General features: G+C 31.0%; 1 protein-coding gene across 3 annotated transcripts in view; it reads right to left on the reverse strand.

Annotated features, from left to right (window-relative positions):
• The window catches only part of LOC148312856 (monocarboxylate transporter 14), a 77868-nt gene that overhangs the window by 25071 nt on the left and 31029 nt on the right, over positions 1-21768 (reverse strand). For all 3 annotated transcript variants that reach the window (XM_088272437.1, XM_088272445.1, XM_088272453.1), the window contains exons 2-3: positions 14971-15256; positions 10058-10201 (exon numbers count right to left, since the gene is read on the reverse strand). In XM_088272437.1, the coding sequence (XP_088128563.1) occupies positions 10058-10201; positions 14971-15256 (430 nt within the window). The remainder of the gene's footprint in view (positions 1-10057; positions 10202-14970; positions 15257-21768) is intronic.

Here is a 21768-nt window from a genome sequence, read left to right on the forward strand (position 1 = left end):
GTCAGGATAACCTGTTGATTAATGGAAAGTGACTTACTTCAAAGCAATTATACTATAATATATATATATATATATATATATATATATATATATATATATATATATATATATATATATATATATATATATATATATATATATATATATATATATATATATATATATATATATATATATATATATATATATATATATATTTATAAATTCATGAAAAGCAATATTTTGTCATTTTAATTTAATAAATTATTAAAACAAATTTACGAAAAATCACACGGTTATATATTTTCTTCAGCTGTAGAAATATTTGTCAGCAGAAATTGGCATAATGTGAGCGTATTTATATATTTATGTTTCCAATCTATGGAAATAGATAATTCCAATTTTAGTTAATTGTTATCCAAAAAAAGAAAGATTCTTTATTCGTTCTTCTCTCAAAAAAAATAAGATGCACACTTTCTAGACTAAAGAATAAAATATTTGGACAGGTATTCTCCCTGACGGTATATATATTGAATATATTTTCAAAAAATCTAACCGTTTCATAAAATACAATATAACGTCCAATTTGTTTTGTAGAACGAGCAATTTGAAGTGAAAACCTGTAGTATTAATAACCAATGTGGTACCTATAAATTATAAATATTATTTATTTATTAACAACATTACTGCCTTTTACAAAAAATTACAAAGAAATTATAAATTAAGATAGATTACATAGAAAATAATAATAAATGATATAAAGTAAAAATAACAATAATGAAAGCCGAAAAGATAAATTAAAAGTAATAAAACAAATGCGAAACTTGGTTTTAAAAGATTGGTACAAATTAGGGGAGCTAATAATCTAAATAAAATATTGTACTGCGCATGGATGGTGTTGCCACACCGTTCCTAGTTATTCTGCTGATGTCTAAACTAACCAACTCAGTTTATAACAGGATAACAGAATTATTTCTACCCTTAAAAATTCTAATAAAAAGAGTTTGACAACGGCGCAAGCCAGTCACAAAAACATTAATAAGCTCATTTGAATCTCAAATTTTGTTTTGATTTATATTCATAACACTTGCAGGAGTGGATTTGTACTCTTATTAACTCAGTTCATTTTTCTGACGTGGTGTATGATGTAGTTATAGCGAGGAAAATGTTTAAACAGAAAATCTAAATTTACACCCAGTGACTACGCTCAAGAAATCTTTCGGAATTACCCCAAGCCACGAAGCGTGGGAGAAGCACAATGTAATCTCTAAAACGATAAGTTCTCTGTGTTTTACAATAAACAATGGAAAAAGAAAACACTTTGTACTGTGGTCAGAAATAAGTTGATATAATTGCAAAATAACGTTATTATTAATTTACATATTAACATGTGATTTCAGTTAGTTATGTGATTTCAAATATTCTTATATATATAGTTAGTTAGTTAGTTAGTTAGTTATGTGATTTCAAATATTCCATTTATTCAATATCACCCTGGCGGGACTGATAGAAGCCCTCATACAATTAACGATCAAAATAACACTCCGTCGATATGATACAGAGCCCTATGCATCATTGGGTGTGGATAAAGGTTAGAAGAAGAAGAAACAGATAGCTGAAAAGCTAAAAAAGAGATTTTTTAAGTTTAGCATTGACTTTTTTTTTTTAAAGGGGTCAATAAAAATAGTGAAATTACTTCTCCACTTATAATTCTATTAGAACGAAAAAATAAACTAGTATCTTCATTAAACAAAAAAATGTTTTACATAGTTTTTTTTAAATTATAGTTTTATTTCAAAGAAATTTATGTATAGAGAGCAAAAAAGGCAATGACGGAAATTAAAAAAAAAATAATGCCTTGATAATTTAGTTGTATATTTTTATATATAAACCTACGAGAGTACATGTACTCCTAACTCATATAATTAAAAAATATATTTAAACAGTACTGAATGAGATTTTTTATTTGTTTATAAATTAAATGTTGTAATTCCAACGAAAATCTATTTCTTTAATTAAAAAAAGAGCGATGGATAGGTACACGAGTACTCTGAAATATAATCCAATAATATTTTTAATTAACACATTTCTTCAAATACTACAATTCAATTACAGTTTCAACACTGTTCAGATATACGATAATAAGTAGGAAGCTTTCCGGAAAAGCTTTTGCGTCACGAATTTAAGCTTCGGGATAATCTGTGCACTCCTAGTTAAGCTTACAGACAAAAGCGTTTGTTAGTATTATCAAAGCGAACTAAATTTCGCACGAACCACTTAACGTAGATTATAATTCAAATCTCGCGGAAAAAAGCTAATTTGTTTTTGCAGTATTAATATATCAAACTAACACCTGTTTTGGTGTTAATATATCGTTAGGGTTGATATATCGCTGACTCCTTTCAAGAACGTCATAAATCAAAAATCGTCAATTTTCAGTTGTGCATGTTTTCGGAATGCCCAGAAAATGTACTTTATCCCAGCAAAAGAGGCATATTTTTAACTAAATATTTACCCGCTACAGGGCAAAATGTGTTGTTTTTTGCATTTTGAAGAAAAGGCATAGTTATTTTTTTTTAAATACTTAATATTTTTCAAATGGAGAAAAAAACCTTCAGGTTTTACCTAAAAACATCTGTTGCACAGTAAAAAGTTCAATAAGTGGCTTGATATTTATTTTTAATACATTGTATTATATTTTTAAACTTTAAAAACGTTCTTCTGCAAAATCAAGTTTTTTTTTATTTATGACGTTCTTGAAAGGAGTGGGCTATATTCTATAAATATTTTCGGTATCCTACAAACCGAATTTTTTGTGCTTTTATGCTTTTCGGAATTAAATTATTAGTTAAGATTTCAGATCGATATCAATACATCTCTGTTTTTCATAAATGTGTTAATTTGAATTATTCGTATGCTTCAAATAAAAATATACGCCTTTCAATCACTAAGAAGTTATCACGATTTTCCAAGCATGAAAGAAATATTTTCTGTGAAAACCACCCGACGCCGGTGCCAGGCGTCCCGACGCCGACGGTCGGAAAGTCACTCACTTAAGGTAACCGAACTCTCTTTACATTCAACCGCAGAAAGGACTTCGTGAAATACGAAGTGAAAGATTTCTGGAGCTGGCGACAGTGGAACAATATTAATTCCACTTCAGTGGACATATTTTTTTTTTTAATGACTACGATTCAAATGGTCTTTTCGAACCTGCGTTGTAAGCAGAACGATATATTTTATATTTAGCATAAATCTCCATGTTTAATTTCGGCCGAATAAACATAATCCCGCATTAGTATTCTGAGCAGATACGATGACTAAATAATCCTCCTGGCCCACGTTTCAAATAAACGTAAAATAGAAAAAAAACTGCTTTCTGCAGTGAAAAATTATAATCAAGAACTTTATCTTTTACGAACATAATGTTCATTTAATACAGCAAATCGTATGAAGAATCGTTGAATAAGACATTTTTTTTAAATATAAATATTTCTTAAAACGTCCGTTATTTTTTGGACTTTGACGGAAAATTAATGAAAGTAAATAGCAAATAATTAAATTTCAAAAATATAACATTTCAATACAGAAAAAAGTTACTAATGTGGGATTATGGAAGCTCTAAAAATATCACCTCATTTTTCGACCAGTTAGGGATTGAATTTTCAAAATGCGCGGGTGTTTACTCCATAAACGTTAGGCTGTGTTTAAAAATACAAATACTTATAACATAAATATAACATTTCAACACATAAAAAAGTTATTAATGTGGGATTATGGAAGCTCTAAAAATATCACTCCATTTTCGACCAGTTAGGGATTGAATTTTTAAAATGCGCGGGTGTTTACGCCATAAACGTTAGGCTGTGCATTGAGTCAGACAGTAAACACTTCCATTTATACATACGTACATATGTGTGCAGTATATAGATGAATATGGAAAATATATATGGTACGAGTATCTATGTATAAATAAATAGATCGGCGTCACATTGCAGTTGCGTGAGGGTTGTTCACAATGCAGTTTGTTAAACTTGCAGTGTGCATTACAGCCAGGAAGGGGGTGCAGAAATACACGCACGTGCTAGGGTAGAACATAAATAAGTTGATAGTTTTCCCAGCGGGGGAAATCACTGGCGCCACCTTCAACTGCTATACTCAACTACCTCCAGGGACGATGGAAACTTTAATGCTGTCGTTATTTTATATTTAAATTGAATTTTACACATTCTGATTTCTTTTTACATATTCATAATTACGAATTCATAATAAGTAAGAAATGACTTATAAGAATGAGTTCAAGTGAAGGGAAAATTTACTAGAGCAAATATTGTAAAAATATTCTATGATTGTCTTTAATTTAAATTTCACTTAGTCTTTTTCTTCTTCTTCATCTGGTTGTAGGCCTTGTGGCCTGTTTTTAAGAGGGATTAGCCTCCTGCGATGACGATTCCCAGCTATCGACCAATGTCTTTGGTGGTCTGCCCGGGAGTCTTCTACCAGTGCGATGTGGGGGAGTCTGGATGGTTCCATTCTCCTCACATGCGCATACAATTGTCTCCTTCGTTGCCTTCCCCACCTAACGACATCTTCATTTTTTCACTTAGTAATAATAATAATAATAAAACCCTTATCCGCACCCCAATGGTGCATAGGGCACTGCGTCATATAAACGCAGTGTTATCTTGATCGTTTACACAAGAAGGAAAGGTGATCAGCCCTCCGCTTCAGGTACCAGTCCAGGGTGATATTGAATAAATATTAGAGTGAAAAAATCACTTATATTTATTTTACCCCACTTGGGAATCGAACCCGGGACCTCCAGAACGGTAGCCGAGCGTGCTGACCAATACACTACGGAGGCGGACAAAAAGTAAAGACACATAGTAAATAACACATTTTTTTCAAATGTATTATGACACGTATTTTGACGCGTGCAGCATCATCATCAAATACCATATGTGAAACATAACTTTAATTTGAGAGTTGTGCCTTTGGGACGTTGAAGAATAAAGAAGGGTTTCTTTTTTATCAGTGGGAGCATGCATAATAGGAAGAAGCCTTTGGTCATCATCGATTTTATCGTCTTTGATTGTGGATTAATTTTTATTTTTGTGTATTTCTAATGTACTTCTTATCATATTAAAAAAAATTATTATATTTCTACAAAATCCTAAACATAATGAATCACAAACAGTCTTTTTTTATTTCGATTTTTTTTTTGGCTATGCACTCTATTCTTTGTGAATACAAATACTCGTATCGTATATTGGTTAGTATTTTGCAGTAAAGTTATTTTTCTCTATCAAATGTCGATATTATACATGTAAACAAGTGAATTTCAGTAATCACGCTTTTAATATGATTTTTTTTTAATAAAATAAAACTTTGATTAAAACATAACGTAATTCATGTTAAGCGTTATAATATTCAACAAATACAGGATTTGAAGTTAAACCTGCAATTTGACAACGAATAATCTCGTAAATGCGAATGGACTATAGACAACTAAATTATTTATTTAATAAAATAACAATATTGTAGTTTTTTCCACATATATTATGTTAAATATAAGGATGAAAACTAAACTGGTGTTATATTAGTATATAAAATGCAGTTTCAGTCAGTTCAGTGTCAGTACAAAATATTATTTTTATGTTTATTTATGTTAAGTCAATATATGTAGTACCTATTTCAATGAAATCAAAGTTCAATGTTTTAAAACAATTGAATTTTGGTATGTAAAATAACCTAGAATCTGTAATTATTCATGAAAATTGTATGATTGGAATCATCGAAGTAAACTATATACATTTAAGTTCGATAAATTTCATTAGCTAAATATTAATTAATGATCACAACAACAACAACAAAAAGTTATTAGCTTATAATGTGGCCTTTACGCACATTCTTGAACCAGCCAAGGACAGACCAGGGCAAGCAATTTGACTTCAAATCAGATGCTAACCACGTTTTACCCGATGGCCTTCTCCGAAGGTCAATAGGCGTTTTTAGAACGTTGAGCGTTTAGTATGACCTAAACGTTATTTTAAAACGATAAATAATGGTGACCTTAACCTAATGAGATAGCAGAAAAAGATTTTTGAACTCCATGTTTATGTTTTGTACTTTTGTTTATATAATATCAATACAATTTCATTCTATGTTTCTTTGATATACGAGTATAAACTATTGTCAATGCTATCGTTTAAATAATAATTAACATCAGCAATTTTCAAATTGATTTTATTTTTAGAATTGATTCAGCAGTCACTTCGTAGTAATATCTATCCATTTTTAATATACATATGTTTTACTAGGTAAATACCATTATTTGTTTAAATCCATTGTGACACGTGTTTCGATGCATTTCGCAACATTTTCAAACACTGTCTGTTTATAAATGATGCGGAATGCATCGAAATACGTGTCACAATAGATTTTAACAAATAGTAATATGTATTTACCAAATTTTTTTCTTTTTGCATATTTTGTTTTTTTAGAATTTCAGTGTCGAAATTTTCTTATTTTTAAACGTTTTATGGGCGTATGTATGTAAACAATCAGAAACATCTGTAATAAAACGTATGGCTCATACCTCATATGAAGCGACATACATAAAACGTTCGCATGTTTGAGGTTAATATGAAAGCTCCCGAAAGAATTAATTAAAATGGCCGTATCTACTAGCTCATGATTGGCTACGCTGACTGCACGCTCTCTTGATTGGTTGTAATAGGGTTGATTAAAAAGCACATTGAATTGTTTGGCATTGCTCTCATCATCTGGACACGAATAACTATGTGGGTACTATGTGGGTACTATGTATAAGCGTCAAAGTTGACGTCAGTTTTCCGAATTCGATTTTCAAATTATGGTTATCTATTTTTACCCGAAATTCGATTTTCGAATGATGGGTACCAATTTCCACCCGAATTCAATTTTCGAATGATGCTTACCAATTTCTAGCAGGATTCGATTTTCGAATGATGGGTACTAATTTCCACCCGAGCTCAATTTTCGAATAATGGCTACCGATTTCTACCCGGATTTGATTTTCGAACGACGCGTCGTAGAAACCGTCGCGACGGTTACCAATTTCTAACCGAATTCGATTTTCGAGTGACGGTTAGCAATTTCTACCAGTTACATATGAATGCAAAAAAACAACATACTACTACGTATACTTCTTGCAAATCTACCATTAAAAAATAATACAATAGACCGTAAATTACAATTGCAAAACATTGTGCTGAAGTTACATTCCAAATTTTGTGCCAATTTTTTTGTTCATTTTCCAGGAAAGACACAAAAGATTCATTGTACTAAAATATTCGCCTTCGTAAAACTATGATTTTCGTACTAGCTAATGATATTCTTAAAGAATTAAAGCTACTGCATTTAAAATAATTTGTAATTAAGATACTAAAATAGAAAGGATTCATTTTCTCCTGGGCATTAAGTAAAAACATCTGAATTGCAGCCAAATACCCTGAAATTGCTTAGAAAATCACTTGACTTATACAATATTTTAGTATGTGAAGCTGCCAAAATATACACTGCATGGAAGAAATTATTACGAAAAGACTAAATATAGGCTGCCTGGAAATTTCTAAAATACCTACTGACAAACCTTCTATTGGTGTTTTTGTTTATTTTTTTTCTCAAAAAAAATACTGCATGGTATTAACTGAGTGTTTTCTTGATCGTTAATAACAAGAAGGCAAGGTGACAGGTCATAAACCCTGTGAATACCTAGATGTCCATATTCTTCTTTATCTTTGTTGAAATATGTAAATATAAACGTTTATGACAGTTGTTTTTACCTGTGACAAGTAAAAACTTCTTTAAAAAAAACAACAGTTTATTTTTTCTGCAATGGCAGCGCCATCTGTTGAAAAAACAACAACACGCGCAATAATAAACATTGCAAATGGTAGACAACTGCTTCCAATAAGCATTTTTAATGTTTTCGTTTGCATTACTGTTTTATATCTTTTTTAAATATTTCATTGCTTCAGAATAATCCAGGATTCGGACCTCACATACAAATGAAAGAGTTTCTGCTGAATAAAAAGCTTTTTTTCATCACACCAATAGATGTTTGTAATGAAATTCTAATGATTTACGCACTACGTTTCGAAATTGAACCATATATATAGAAGTTCCAAGAATTCGAGCAGTGTAATTGTCAATCATGGGTAGAATTGGTGAATGTTACACGTGTGTAAAGTGATCACTTAAACCAGCTTATGACGGTCGCAGGCCCCGTACATGGCCAGACTTCCATATACTTCTTCATCTATGTTGAGATATCAATAACAAATGTTGATATAATATAAATAACTCCTAAGTGGACCAAAGTGGGTCAAAAAATAATATGAAAAACAACTCCTATAATTGGAGATGATCCAGATTTGTGAACGTGTATTTGTACACACTCAAATGTTTGGAATATGGCAACGTTAGGAGATTAATCGTTTTGGAGAAAATTAAGAAAGCTTTGAATTACGTCAGAAGAGTTGAATCGAAACGTTACAGAAACTCGTTAAAAAATTTCCGCAATTGAATCATCTGCCAAAAATACGTCACAGAAAATCTGTCGACAGACTGTCTACTACCGCAGAGAGAATGTCAAACGCAGAGATGGTCAACAATTTAACTGAAATAAGTTAATTAAAAAATCCCTTAACGTACTTCTTCAATTTGTAAATTGAATTTTTTTTTAACATTTTATCGAGGTTGTCTCATTTAAATTTCACGCTGTAAACTTTCTCAATTTCCTGAACAATTTGGCAAGAAAATATAAAAGGTTAACTTTCAATGACAGAGCGACACAATCGGTGGTGCCAGGCAGATGTGCCAAATACAAATCTCGTCTTACTTTTAATCTTATTTTGTACACACATAGTATTTTGATACATACATATTTATTTACAAGATGAGATTCAATAGGTATTAGAATACCTAGGCATACCTATTGGTAGGGCTTTTTTTTTTACAATGTACCTTTTTTCACCGATAAATTATGTATTATTTTTTGACATCTCATCAAAGATGAAGAAGAATATGGAAGTCTGGGCATTTACGGGGCTGACGACCATCATAGGCTGGTTTGAGTGATCACTTTACACACGAGTAACATTCACCAATTCTACCCATTATTGACAACCATTACGTGTGTTAAGTTTTCCGACTTCCATATTCTTCTTCATCTTTGATGAGATGTCAAAAAATAATATTAAAATAACTCCTGTAATTGGAGATAATCCAGATTTTGTGAACAAGTATTTGGACACACTCAAAATGTTGTAGACGAAACAATGTTTACGCTTACATTATTACAATCTATAATTATATAATTCGTCAAAATGATAAAATATGGTATTGTAATCAACAAATTTTTTGGTAAAAAAGGCTTGACATGAAGTGAGTTTTGGGACCTTCATTGTTAAAAAAAGCCCTGCCTATTGGCAATATTATTTATTTTATTCAAATTAAACTTCTTGTATTTGATATACATTGGTGGGGTTAAAAACAGTCTAGTGATACTGTTCAAAAGTTTGAGCCTTATACAGCCGTTTATAATTGATCAGAGAGCAAATAGTGCTTGTACATAAGTCGAAGCGAAAAAATGTAAATTCTAATTAATTGCAATACGAATAAAGAAATAGCCACGACATTAAATAAACTGTAAATTGATGGAAGCAAGGAAGGTAAAAGAAGAAGGATTAGTCCGACTCAATCGTGTAGTGATTAGCACATTTGTCTACCATTCTATAGGTCCCAGGTTCGATTTCCAAGTGGGAAACAAACATAAAGTGCTTTTTTTTTAACTATAATATTTATTTCAAATAATCCTGGACTGGAAAATGACCCATAAGACTGTTTTACACCTTGCCCTTATATATCAAGTGATAAAATTAACATGGCGTTAATTTTATTTAGTGCCCTATGCACCATTGATTATGGATTAGGAAGACTGTATTGTTGAAATAGTCTTTTTTAATAGTTTTTTTCTAGAATTTTAATAGTCAGATGTCGTTCAGCAAAAGGACGTAGAAGAAATATTACTTACCTCCGAGGACTCCATAGGTCAGCATGAGCATTGTGACACTGGTGCTGAATGTGCTCAATACAAAGGCGGCTGAAGAAATCAGTGAACCTGCAATGCAGACTGCACGGCAGCCATATTTGTTGCAAAGGGCAGACACCACGGGACCTGGAATAAACAAACATTATTAATTTATAATATGGATACAGAGGTGACACTACAATAACCAAAAACGCGCCAAGAGTGTCAGAAATTAAGACTCTAAGGAGCATATCTGGCAAGAATCTACGACACAGAATAAGGAATACCAAGATAAGAGAAATATGTATTAATTTTAAATCAAACACAGATTTTTTGAGTCTACTAAGTTGTATTTTACTAACAAAAACACATAAAAAATAATGATAAAGATAATGCCCTAACAAGGCGAAACAATTGTCACAATATTAATTTTTTATGTGTTTTTGTTAATAAAATACAACTTAGTAGAGTCAAAAAATCTGTGTGTGATTTTTAAAATTAATACATAAATTAAAATGGAGTTCTAAAAATTAAACGCCAAATCAATTAATAAATAAGAGAAATGTGCTAGATCTAAGACGTCATTAGGTGGGGAAGACAACGAAGAAGACATCGGTATGCACTTGTGAGGATAATGGATCCATCCAGACCCCTCCACATTGCACTACACGGCCAACCAAGGTAGACAACTCCCTGGCAGACCACCAAAGAGAAGGATTGACAGCTGGGAATCAACATCGCAGGAGGCTAATCTATCTTAAAAACAGACTAAAAGGCCTACACTAAGCAGAAGGAAGGAGGATATTTCGAAAATCCTGAACTTGGCTTGTTTGCTATTTCATCGCTATAACCCCCACCAAAAGCTTAGATCGTTAACGCGATTTCCAAGATATCATCACATTCTTCTTATTATAATACTTATCCGCACCTAATAGTGCATAGGGCACTGCATTGTATCGACGCAGTGTTATCTGGATTGTTGATTGCACGAATGCAAGGTGATTAGTCGCGTGCATATTGTTTGAGAGTGAAAATCACCAATATTTATTTTGGCCCCTCTGGGAATTGAATCCGGGACCTCCAGCACGGTAGCTTAACACGCTGACCATTGATTGACCATGATTTTACACTGTAATATTTATTAAATATTACCCTGGACTGGTTCCTGAAGCGCAAGAGTGATCACATTGCCTTCATGTATGTAATGATCAAGATAACACTGCGTCAATTCGATGCAGTGCCCTATGCACTAATGTTATAAGTAAGTCAGTAAAAGCTTACATGAAAAACTTGTTATCTTATTAGATTGTGATTTACTTAAATTCTGTAATCGTAATAGAAAATCAATGGTTCTCAAGATAAGTGTTTTACATAATTGAGCGACGTGATCTCAACGTCACAATTGATTTGATACTCGGTGATTAGACTGAATGATGAGGGTTGTACCTAGTAAAACATATATCGTAGGAAATAAATTTTAAACATTCAATTTAGGATACGAATAATGAAAACGTAGAGTGTGATTGACATTAATTTGCTCAAGGCTCCACACTCGATTCGATTAATTATTGACAAAATATCGTGTGACCCACATATAACACTTTGTTATCATTAAAACACGAGTAATTTGCCATTAAAATATGAATTAATACCCAAACTTCCATATTACCATATTAATGTTGAAATATCAATAAAAGCTTCATATAAATAACTTTTGAGTGGAGTGAATCCAGCATTAACGAAATAAAATTTGGCATCATTCAAAATTTCATTAAAATCGTGACAATTCGTATAAAATTGTTATTGATATTCAAGTTGTTTTTCTTGTATTATATCAATCATTTATTGGGATTAGGGAAAAACAAATATATTTTTGTACTATAGTAAATAGGTTTTTTTCTTTATATTCAATTTAAGGAATTCAAGGAAGATTGAAGATATTTTCATTTAGTCTAGGTATTTTTGGCATAAAAAACATACCTACCTTCGCATTTCTTGCTACCCTATTTGCAGATAAGCCTCTAAAATAAAGGTTTTGTGGGTTTTTATTACCTTCAGACAAGCCTTTAAAATAGAGGGTTTGTGGGTTTTTACTATCCTACCTGCAAACAAGACTCTAAAATAAAAACTTTGTAGGTTATGACTATATACCTGCAAGCAAGCCTTTAAAATAGGGGCTTTGTAGATTTTAACTATCATATCTGCAAACAAGCCTCTCAAATGGAGGTTTGCGAGTTTCGACTAACGTTTCTGCAAACAAGCCTCTAAAATAAAGCTTGGGAGAGATTTACTATCCTACCTGCTACTCTAAAATAAACACCAATTTTTTTTAAGACTTAAATAAACTTATGACGCCGGGTTTGCTTTAGATTAGAGCGTCTAAATAACTATGTATGTTTAAACTGACCATTTATTTTTGTCCCCAAAACGGGACATTTACCAATTTTAACCTTATAGTATGGATATTCAAGAAAATACGTATTTTTTCATAGTTTTTATGTATTATTAAAAAGAAAGGAATCGATAAAGAAAATAAGAGGAATAAATTTTATAAAAATGAACAAACAAAAAAGTTGTTTTATATTGGGACAGGCTATGTAAAAACGGGACGGTCCCGTTCAAAACGGGACGTATGGTCACTTTATGTATGTTAAACTATGCAGCTGAGCCTGTTTCCGTAGAAACATTGAACTTTGCATTACTATTATCAATACTTCATAATTGATATCTTCTACAATATCATAATCTATATTTATATGTTCAATTAAGTGTTCTAAAGATAGCGGTAAAATGATTAAGAACGCAAGTTGAAATGCGATCACTACGGTCGCTAGTAAATTAAAACAAATAATAAACAACTCGAGTTTGTAAACTAACCAGCGCCAAATTGATTTAACGATATGAGATGTCTCGATTGAAACTTGAAGGAATTTGGACTTCTGTTATCATATGAGTCAACAAGCATTTGAACTTACATAGAGGATCCATCAATCACAAGGAAATAATGTGAAAACCGCACTAAAAATCATATTTTGTAATATTGTCCTGATCACAAAGGGTACTTTCACTATTTAAAAAAAATATGTGCAATATGTTTCATTTGTAAAAATAAAAATGAAAATGTTAGTTTATTCAAAAACTTTCAACAATTTTCTAAAATTATTCACCGATTGCTTTGAAATTTTGACACAACGTTGCATTCGAATGCACGCGTGTTTGACAAATACACGTAAGACGGATGTATGTACCTGTGACAATTAAAAATAATTACTTTTTGTATATTTAATAAAATAAAAAAATTATGTACCTAGCTAGTTTGTTTTTCAAAAAAAGGTTTCTTTCTGAATGTAAATTAATTTAAAAAATGCTTTGAATTTCAATTTTTTAACTGTCACTAATTTTTCCAATTTCATTCTAAGAATCAAAAGTGATTATCTGCATTTTTTCCTAGATAAATGCCTGGAAAAAGTGACCAACTGCTTTAAGTAATTTTAAAAACTTAATGATGAAAAAAAATCTAAAATATTATTCCTCATTTCCATATTTATAAACATCTCTTTTCACACAAAAATAATCAAAATCGTGAAAACATTATTTATTTGCTTTTAATTGATGACAAAAGTGTAAAAAACGGTTAAATGGCCCTCCTGAACATTTTTCGTTTTGTTAGTTGGTCACTTTCTCCCGTGTCTCTTACGATATTTGCAAACTTTTTTTTTCATCTTTTTATTTTTTTTCTCTTAAAACCAAATATTTGTAATTTATATTAACACTTAATCTAATTTTATTTCTGATAATTTCTATTGTATTCTTGCCAGTGCCCTTTACTATAATCTAAAATATAATGTATACCCACAAACAGGCCATGCCTTTGTGGGATCTTTTTTGTATTTATATTTTTTTGTACTTGTATTTATATTATATTGTGAAATGCATAAGAATTAAAAATAAATTTAAAAAAAATTATATTTACGATATTTCATATTACCATACATGCTCGACACGAAACAATTGGCGATAACAACACGCTTTGCTGATAAAGAGCGTATTATGCCAGCAGAATAACAATGGCTTTACTCTATTGTATTATAGTACGCGTGTCGGTCACGTGTCAATCTGAAATCAGATTGAGGAGCGTTTCGTGCCCATATGCAAATCTGTAAATATATATTTATAATCTGTAGAAGTGAGAAGCAAGACAAATGTGGAAGAATCCATGACGGTGTGTATCCATTTTAAGATACAGCAAAACATCGATATAACGGACCTCTATTTAACGAACTTCGGATATAACGGAAAAAAAGCGGGTAAAATGTTTTTAAAAAATTAAAACGTCTCGTTAAAATTATACATACTTATTTAAAATCAAACAGTAACGTCAATTAACTACGAGTGTCCGAAGACAATAAAAAGAATTTTGATTAAGTTTTATATAATATATTTTTTATCTAAATAGTGTCCATATTTAAAAAAATACCGTAGAACGAGGCTACTTGTGTTACTTGAGACCAGTACAAAAAAGATTTGGTCTACAATAATGAACGTATCGGCATGATTCATTGTTTCCCTGACAGGTGACACTTATTGTCACCATACTTCGATCGATACCACGATCAAATTTTTTTTGTACTGGGCTCAAGTAACACACAAGTTCAAGTAGCCCCGTTCTACGGTATAAATATATATATATATATATATGTATATATATATATATATATATATATATATATATATATATATATATATATATATATATATATATATATATATATATTGCAATCGTATGATTAATAATCAAATTGACACCGCGTCGACCCTATGCGGTGGACGCTGCGACGACGCAACGTAGCGCATCGCACTTATGGGGCCTCACCCTAACTTGGACTTATATTTAGGTTAATATGATGAGCACTTACCAGCCGCCAAGTACATCCCGGAGAGCAGACTGCCGACCCACGCCACGGTGCCCTTGCCCTGGTTGTAGGTGGCCACGAACTCGGGCAGGAAGATGCCGAAGGTGTAGGCGATCCCGTCCACGATCAGGTTGCACATGAAGGAGGCGAACACGATGACCCAGCCGTAGCCGCCGTCGGGCGGCGGCGGCAGCTCCGGCTCGCCCAGCGACCCGCCCTCGTCGTCCGGGTCCTGGTCGCCATCGTCCGTCAGCCGGACGGCCTCCGGGCCCGACGATTCGCTCTCCGTCTGGGAACAAGACCAAAGGTTAAATCATTTGAAAAAACACACATTTTGAACATAGATTAACAATAGGATATAAATATCTATCAGATTTAGTGATGTCTTATTTAGAAAATCTGCGTTGTCACAAGATGTCAATTTTTTTGAAGAAAGATTTAAATTGGAAACAGAATGTGCAAAACAACGTATTCAGTTGACAAAAAATAATGAAGCATTATGACATAAAGATCTTATCAGATTTAGTGGTGCCCATATACATGTTAATCGAAGAAGAATAAAAAATATCACACACAAACATAAACAATAAATAATAAGTGTAAGTCCCCTCCAAGTACAAGAGCTTAGTCTCTTTATTGGAGAGAACAGCGTTATTGATTAAGATTGTATAGTAGAAATGTCTAGAAAATGAATTCAAATATATATTTTTTTTAACTCTTGTTAAAGTAAATAAATAAAAAAAAAATTAACAACTAAGATAATTAAATAGATAAATTAAATAAATAAATAAGATAAAAAAAGAAGAACAAGAATATGGTAGCCTAGGCGTTTGGAGTGCACTTTAATCACTTGTAACACACATTTTGAGCATAGATGACCAAAAATATGGAAGCCTGGGCATTTGCAGTACACTTTATACACGTGTTACATTCACCATTCTACCCACGATTGAAAAGCATACTACTTAAATTTCGGATGTTATATTTATGCATCAAATGAAAACATCTTCCGCAAACACATTTTCATTATTAATCATTCACGAAATGAATTGAATCACCAGCCACTTAATGGTAATATCTATAAATTTTTAATTTAAGTTTTACTTCGTAAATACAGCTTTTTGTTAAAATCCATTGTGAAACGTATATTGATGTATTATCATTTTCAAACATACGATGTACGTTAATCAACACTATTTTTTATTTTTAAAATAATGAATAAGAACACACTCTACAATACAATATATGTAATATCTTATTGATTAACGCAGTGTTTATTTTGTACTACGCGTAGAATAAAGATCTTGATATGTGAACATTAAGCCATAAAACGTATTTTTTAGTGACAATTTTATTTAAGCAAACTAACGTAAAACAAAACGTCAAACGTGATTTTGTTTCGATTTAAAGTACGACAAAAATTAAAAAAAAATAATAAGAAGTTCTTAAGTTTTTAAGTACGACGTATCTATTTTTTTCATTTTAAACTCAAATTAAAAGCAAATCAAAACGGTTTTAGTATAAATATTTGATTTTATGTTGCTATTATTTAGCCCTCTGAGGGAAATTTTTAACCTAATGTGAAAATATTAATAGAATATCCTTATATAAGGGAAAACAAACTAAAAGTAAGATAATTTTAATGTAATTTTAATTATTTTGTAGATAACACATTAATGCTCGAATTCACAAAACCTGTTAAAAGTTTGACCATGTGACGAAAAGTACGAAAAAAATCAGCCACTTCCATTTGAAATCTTCATTATCCATTGTATAAGACCACTTTTTAGTGCAAACATGACTAGTTTCGAGAACCACAGAGGTTCTCATCAATAGGTGAAAATACTAACACTTGTATTTTTACTTGTTTATGAGAACATCTGTAGTTCTCGAAACTAGTCGTGTTTACATTAATAAACTAAAAAGTACTTATACTCGTGTCGGGTTGTGGTCCCGTGGTTAGTGTCGCGGACTCTTGAGTCAGAGTTTCTCGGTTTGAATCCACTCTACCACAATTTGATACCCATTTCTAATAATGAGCTGCTTAGCTTACATAAATAGTATGAAATTGAAGTATTTTCGTAAATAATACAAACACAAATACTTCTCTTTTAAAAAAATAATAAAAATAAAAATAAATAATAAAAAAACACATATTTTATTTTATTTTATTTTAATCACCATGAATTATATTCCAAGTGAGTATTATCGTGTAATTTTAATAATAAAAGTATATAGTTCGTAAAAGAATTCCCAAGGCAGAAATAAAAACGAAAACTCGAATAGTATTTTTTTGACATCTCAACAAAGATGAAGAAGAATATGGAAGTCTAGGTATTTACGGGCCTGTCATAGGCTGATTAAGTGATCACTTTACATTAACTTTTAACTTTCTATTTCACAATGGCAAATTAATAAATAATATTATTTTCCTTAGATAATTTGGACTTATGTACTTTTAATATAATATAATACAAACGCAACTTAATTCATTTGGTTTATCGAAATATCCAACGACAATAAGTATCTAGAAATTTGGGAAACTTTTATTTTAACAGTTTCGCCACGCTCTCATTTGTTGAAAAATCGTGAGTTTGACAGTTGGATTTTATCAGATTGGTATTAACGACTCTTTATTTTCAGAGATTAAATGAAATGAAAAGTCTTTTTACTGCCTAAATATGTCCAGAACATGTGATACCGATACAAAAATTGTGAAAATTTAGAAAACCAATTATTTGTATTAAAAATTATCGTCATTCAATTTAATGGAATAGACCCAAACGTCAGCGCGTGCACAAATTGATATTTTTAGAAAAACCTGTTGAAATTTAAATATGAAATTAACTAGAGGCTATTGATTAGGCCGACTAGCTGATTACAAACTAGTTATCCAATTTTGAAGCTGACCGATCGCCTAAGTTCGAAAAGCGAATCTGATCAGTAATAGAAGCATACGAAGATCGAGGAAAATATAGCATAATCAAGTATTTCAAGTATGTAGTTGAAAGTGGTGAGGTCATGGGTTGGAATAATCAGCGTGTATATATGAGAAGATGTATTAATGTGGAAGAGGCGAAGATTGTGTGTAAAGACAGATTGGTGTGACGTTCTATGCTCTCTGCCCACCCCTACGGGGAAGCAGCTTGGTGGTTAGTTTGTTTTATTCTTTATTTGTGAAATTAACGTTACATTTTAAATTGTCACGTTTCACATAATATTATTTACTTACATTTACCAAGATGTTAGTTAGTTAGTTTTTCTTATTACAAGCGGGAAATATTCACTAACAGAAAATAATTATTTTTTATCAGAAAAAGCAAAAGATTAATTTTGCATTATAATATACCATCGATAAAAATATTAATGCAAAATAAAAATAAAATAAAAATTTAATTTTTCTATTTGTACAGACTGTCATTCTTTATTTTAATAAAGTATAATTTTTATCATATGATGAACCATGTGTTATCTTTTTGAAAACAATGCAAGGTATCTTCAATGATATTTATTTCAAGATTATCTGTTAAGCCGACTGATCGGCGACCAGTTCGCCGACTGCCGACTAGTCGGCAAAGTCAGCAGAGTGACTTTGCCGACTCAGCGAGTAATCCCGACTAATGCGCCTTTATCCTTTGCGCTAGCATTCTAAAGAGTATGTATTTAAATGTTTTGGTGAATAAGATGACAATTCGCTCACTCCTTTCAAGAACGTCATAAATCAAAATACTTGATTTTTCAGGAGAACGTTTTTTAAGTTTAAAAATATAATACAATGTATTAAAAATATATATCAAGCCACTTACTGAACTTTTTACTGTGCAACAGATCTTTTTAGGTAAAATCTGAAGTTTTTTTCTCCTTTTGAAAAATATTTAGTTTATTGAAAAAAATAATTAAACAATACATTTTCTTCAAAATGAAAAAACAACACTTTCCGCCCTGTAGCGGGTAAATATTAAGTTAAAAATATGCCGCTTTTGCTGGGATATAGTAAATTTTCTGGGCATTCCGAAAACGTGCACAACTGAAAATTGACGATTTTTGATTTATGACGTTCTTGAAAGGAGTGAGCGAATTATTAGTCTTCTAAATCATTGTCCCGCAAAGTGTGTGCCGCGGCACACTGGTGTACCGTGGTGATTAGTTGGTGTGCTGCGGCAAAAAGTCTAGTTTTGTGAAAATAACACAATTGCCCCAAATTTTGATTGCCTGTGCGCAGTTAAGTAGACTCACATTTCGCATTAAACACAATCGTAATATGTTGAATATGATACCATATTATGGTAAATATGCACCTCTGAAATTTCTCAATTTGGTAGGTGTACCTTAAATAGAAAAAGTTTGCGGAACACTATTCTAAATGGTGTTTTAATAATATAATTAGTGAACTGATAAACATTTGTTGTAATCACATGAACCATATGAGTACGTACAATAAAAATAGTATGTAGGTGGTCTGCAAACTGTGTGGATATAACATGTCATTAAGAATTTGGTATTGCGTGTCTTAAACAATTTTATTTTTATAAAGTTTTGTAAATAAGTTTTAAAATATGCCCTCGGCATGAGAAAACCGTATGAAGACACATTATTGTAAATTGCAATTTGTTATTAAATATATGATTAAAAAAATTATAAATTAAAAATATATCTGGTAAAAACATTTTGAGTGTGTCCAAATACTTGGACACACTCAAAATGATGTAAATAAATTATCTGGTCAAATTACAAGTTTAATAATAAAAATGAAAATGGTATTTTCTAGCGTTTCTCATGTGTGTGATTATAATCCAGAATTCGGATCTCACATATTAATATAAGAGTTTCTGCTTAATAAAAAGCTTCTTTACATCTCACCAAAAGATGTCTTTAGTGAAGTTCTAGTGATTCAAGGACAAGGTTTCTAAATTGGTTCATATATATAGAACTTCCAAGAATTTGAGTAGTGTGGTTGTCAATAATGGGTAGAATTGGTGAATGTTACACGTGTGTAAAGTGATCACTTAAACCAGCCTATGACGGTCGTCAGCCCCGTAAATGCCCAGACTTCCATATTCTTCTTCATCTTTGATGAGATGTCAAAAAACAATATTTGGTAAACATAAATATATGTATTCATATCGATATCTCAACATTTATGAAGAAGGATACAGAAGTCTGTGTATTTATAGGGCTTACAACTTATTAAAGATTGATTTAAGAGATCACTTTACGCACGTATAAAATTCACCATTATTTTAATATTTCATTTAAGAACACGATGACAAACTGGTTAAATTGCAGTTTTTCGGGACTTTGTTATTGATTTACGTTAATTGTTATTATTTATCTTATCTTAATAAGGCAAAACATTTATCATTGCAAACAAAAAGCAACAGAATCAGAAATCTACTTCTGATTTTTAAATAGTTTTTAACTTATTTGACTTATGACTTAATTTAATAAAGAAACTTCTCGACATGATAGTTTAGCTTTAAAAATTATTCATTTGTTTTATTTTAGTAATAAGTAAACAAACAAAATATAAAAAAAACATTAAAAATTATTGAAATCACATCATTATTCATTAACCTACCTAGTACAAATGAGACTATTTATTTTAAATAAGAAAATACGATGAATGGTTTATCTAAAATGCTTAGTATTACCTAATTTAAGAAATGTGTTTTACATAAATAATTGCATCAAATCATACTTTAATTAAATACTCAACTTTAAAAAAATATAATGGATTCTGAATTATTATTTTTATGGTGTACCGAAGTAAAAACAATTAAGTTTCAATTAATCAGTTGTTACCGTCTTTCCTTTTTATAAAATTTATTGATTAATCATTAACACAGTACTTATCACCGATAACCTTCAGAATAAAACAAATAAAAGTACTAAACAATAAAAATAATATAATACACGCATTAATTTAACATAAATTAATGTAAAAACTAATAATTAATAAAGTCATTCAAAGATATGGTTTCAGGCACTGTCCAAATCAATAGACCAATATTTAGAGATTAGAGTCGTTCATTATCGCTAAGTATCAAAATTATTATTAATATTTCAGTGCGAAATTGATAAGATAATAAATTATAGTAACTGAAAACACAACCTCGTGAGACTGAACGACGTAACTAAATGTTGAAGGACGCCATGTTAGACGATTCTGAAACGTGTAAATGAAAAATGTACATAAATTGCCCTCGACCACTTTATGTTTATTCCCCCAATGATGTTTTATATGTGCCATAAATATACAGACAGCAAAAGCATACTCTCGATTAAGCGAGAACTGATCAACCGGCAAACGAATAATCCGAAACCTTTTTGTATGTCAAAAACTTTGTATTTGAAATGGTCGAACACATGATTTACCATAGTGCAACAATTATTATTTTCATGTCTTATGATGAACATTTTATTACACAATATGTATTATAGTTCCAAAAGTATCATGAGATGTCCTACCATGCTCTATTTATTACGAGCCATTGATCTTGCTACCTTTTAACTCAAAATTTTAAAATGCTCACAGTCAGATTTTGTGCGAGTAAAAAAGGATAAGAATCCCAAAGATACATTTAAGGATAAAATTTATATGAACTTTTTTACTTATTATTTTACTTATGATTTACAAGTCCGCCTCCGTAGTGTCCGTAGGTCAGCACGCTCGGCTACCGTTCAGGAGGTCCCGGGTTCGATTCCCAGGGGGGGGTAAAATAAATATTAGTGTTTTTTTCACTGTAATATTTATTCAAAATTACCATGGACTGGTACCTGAAGCGGAGGGCTGATCACCTT

The sequence above is a fragment of the Brachycentrus maculatus genome, unplaced genomic scaffold (genome assembly GCF_059751285.1).
Source record: "Brachycentrus maculatus isolate JH-2025_06_01 unplaced genomic scaffold, ASM5975128v1 h1tg000031l, whole genome shotgun sequence".
Lineage (NCBI taxonomy): Eukaryota > Metazoa > Arthropoda > Insecta > Trichoptera > Brachycentridae > Brachycentrus > Brachycentrus maculatus.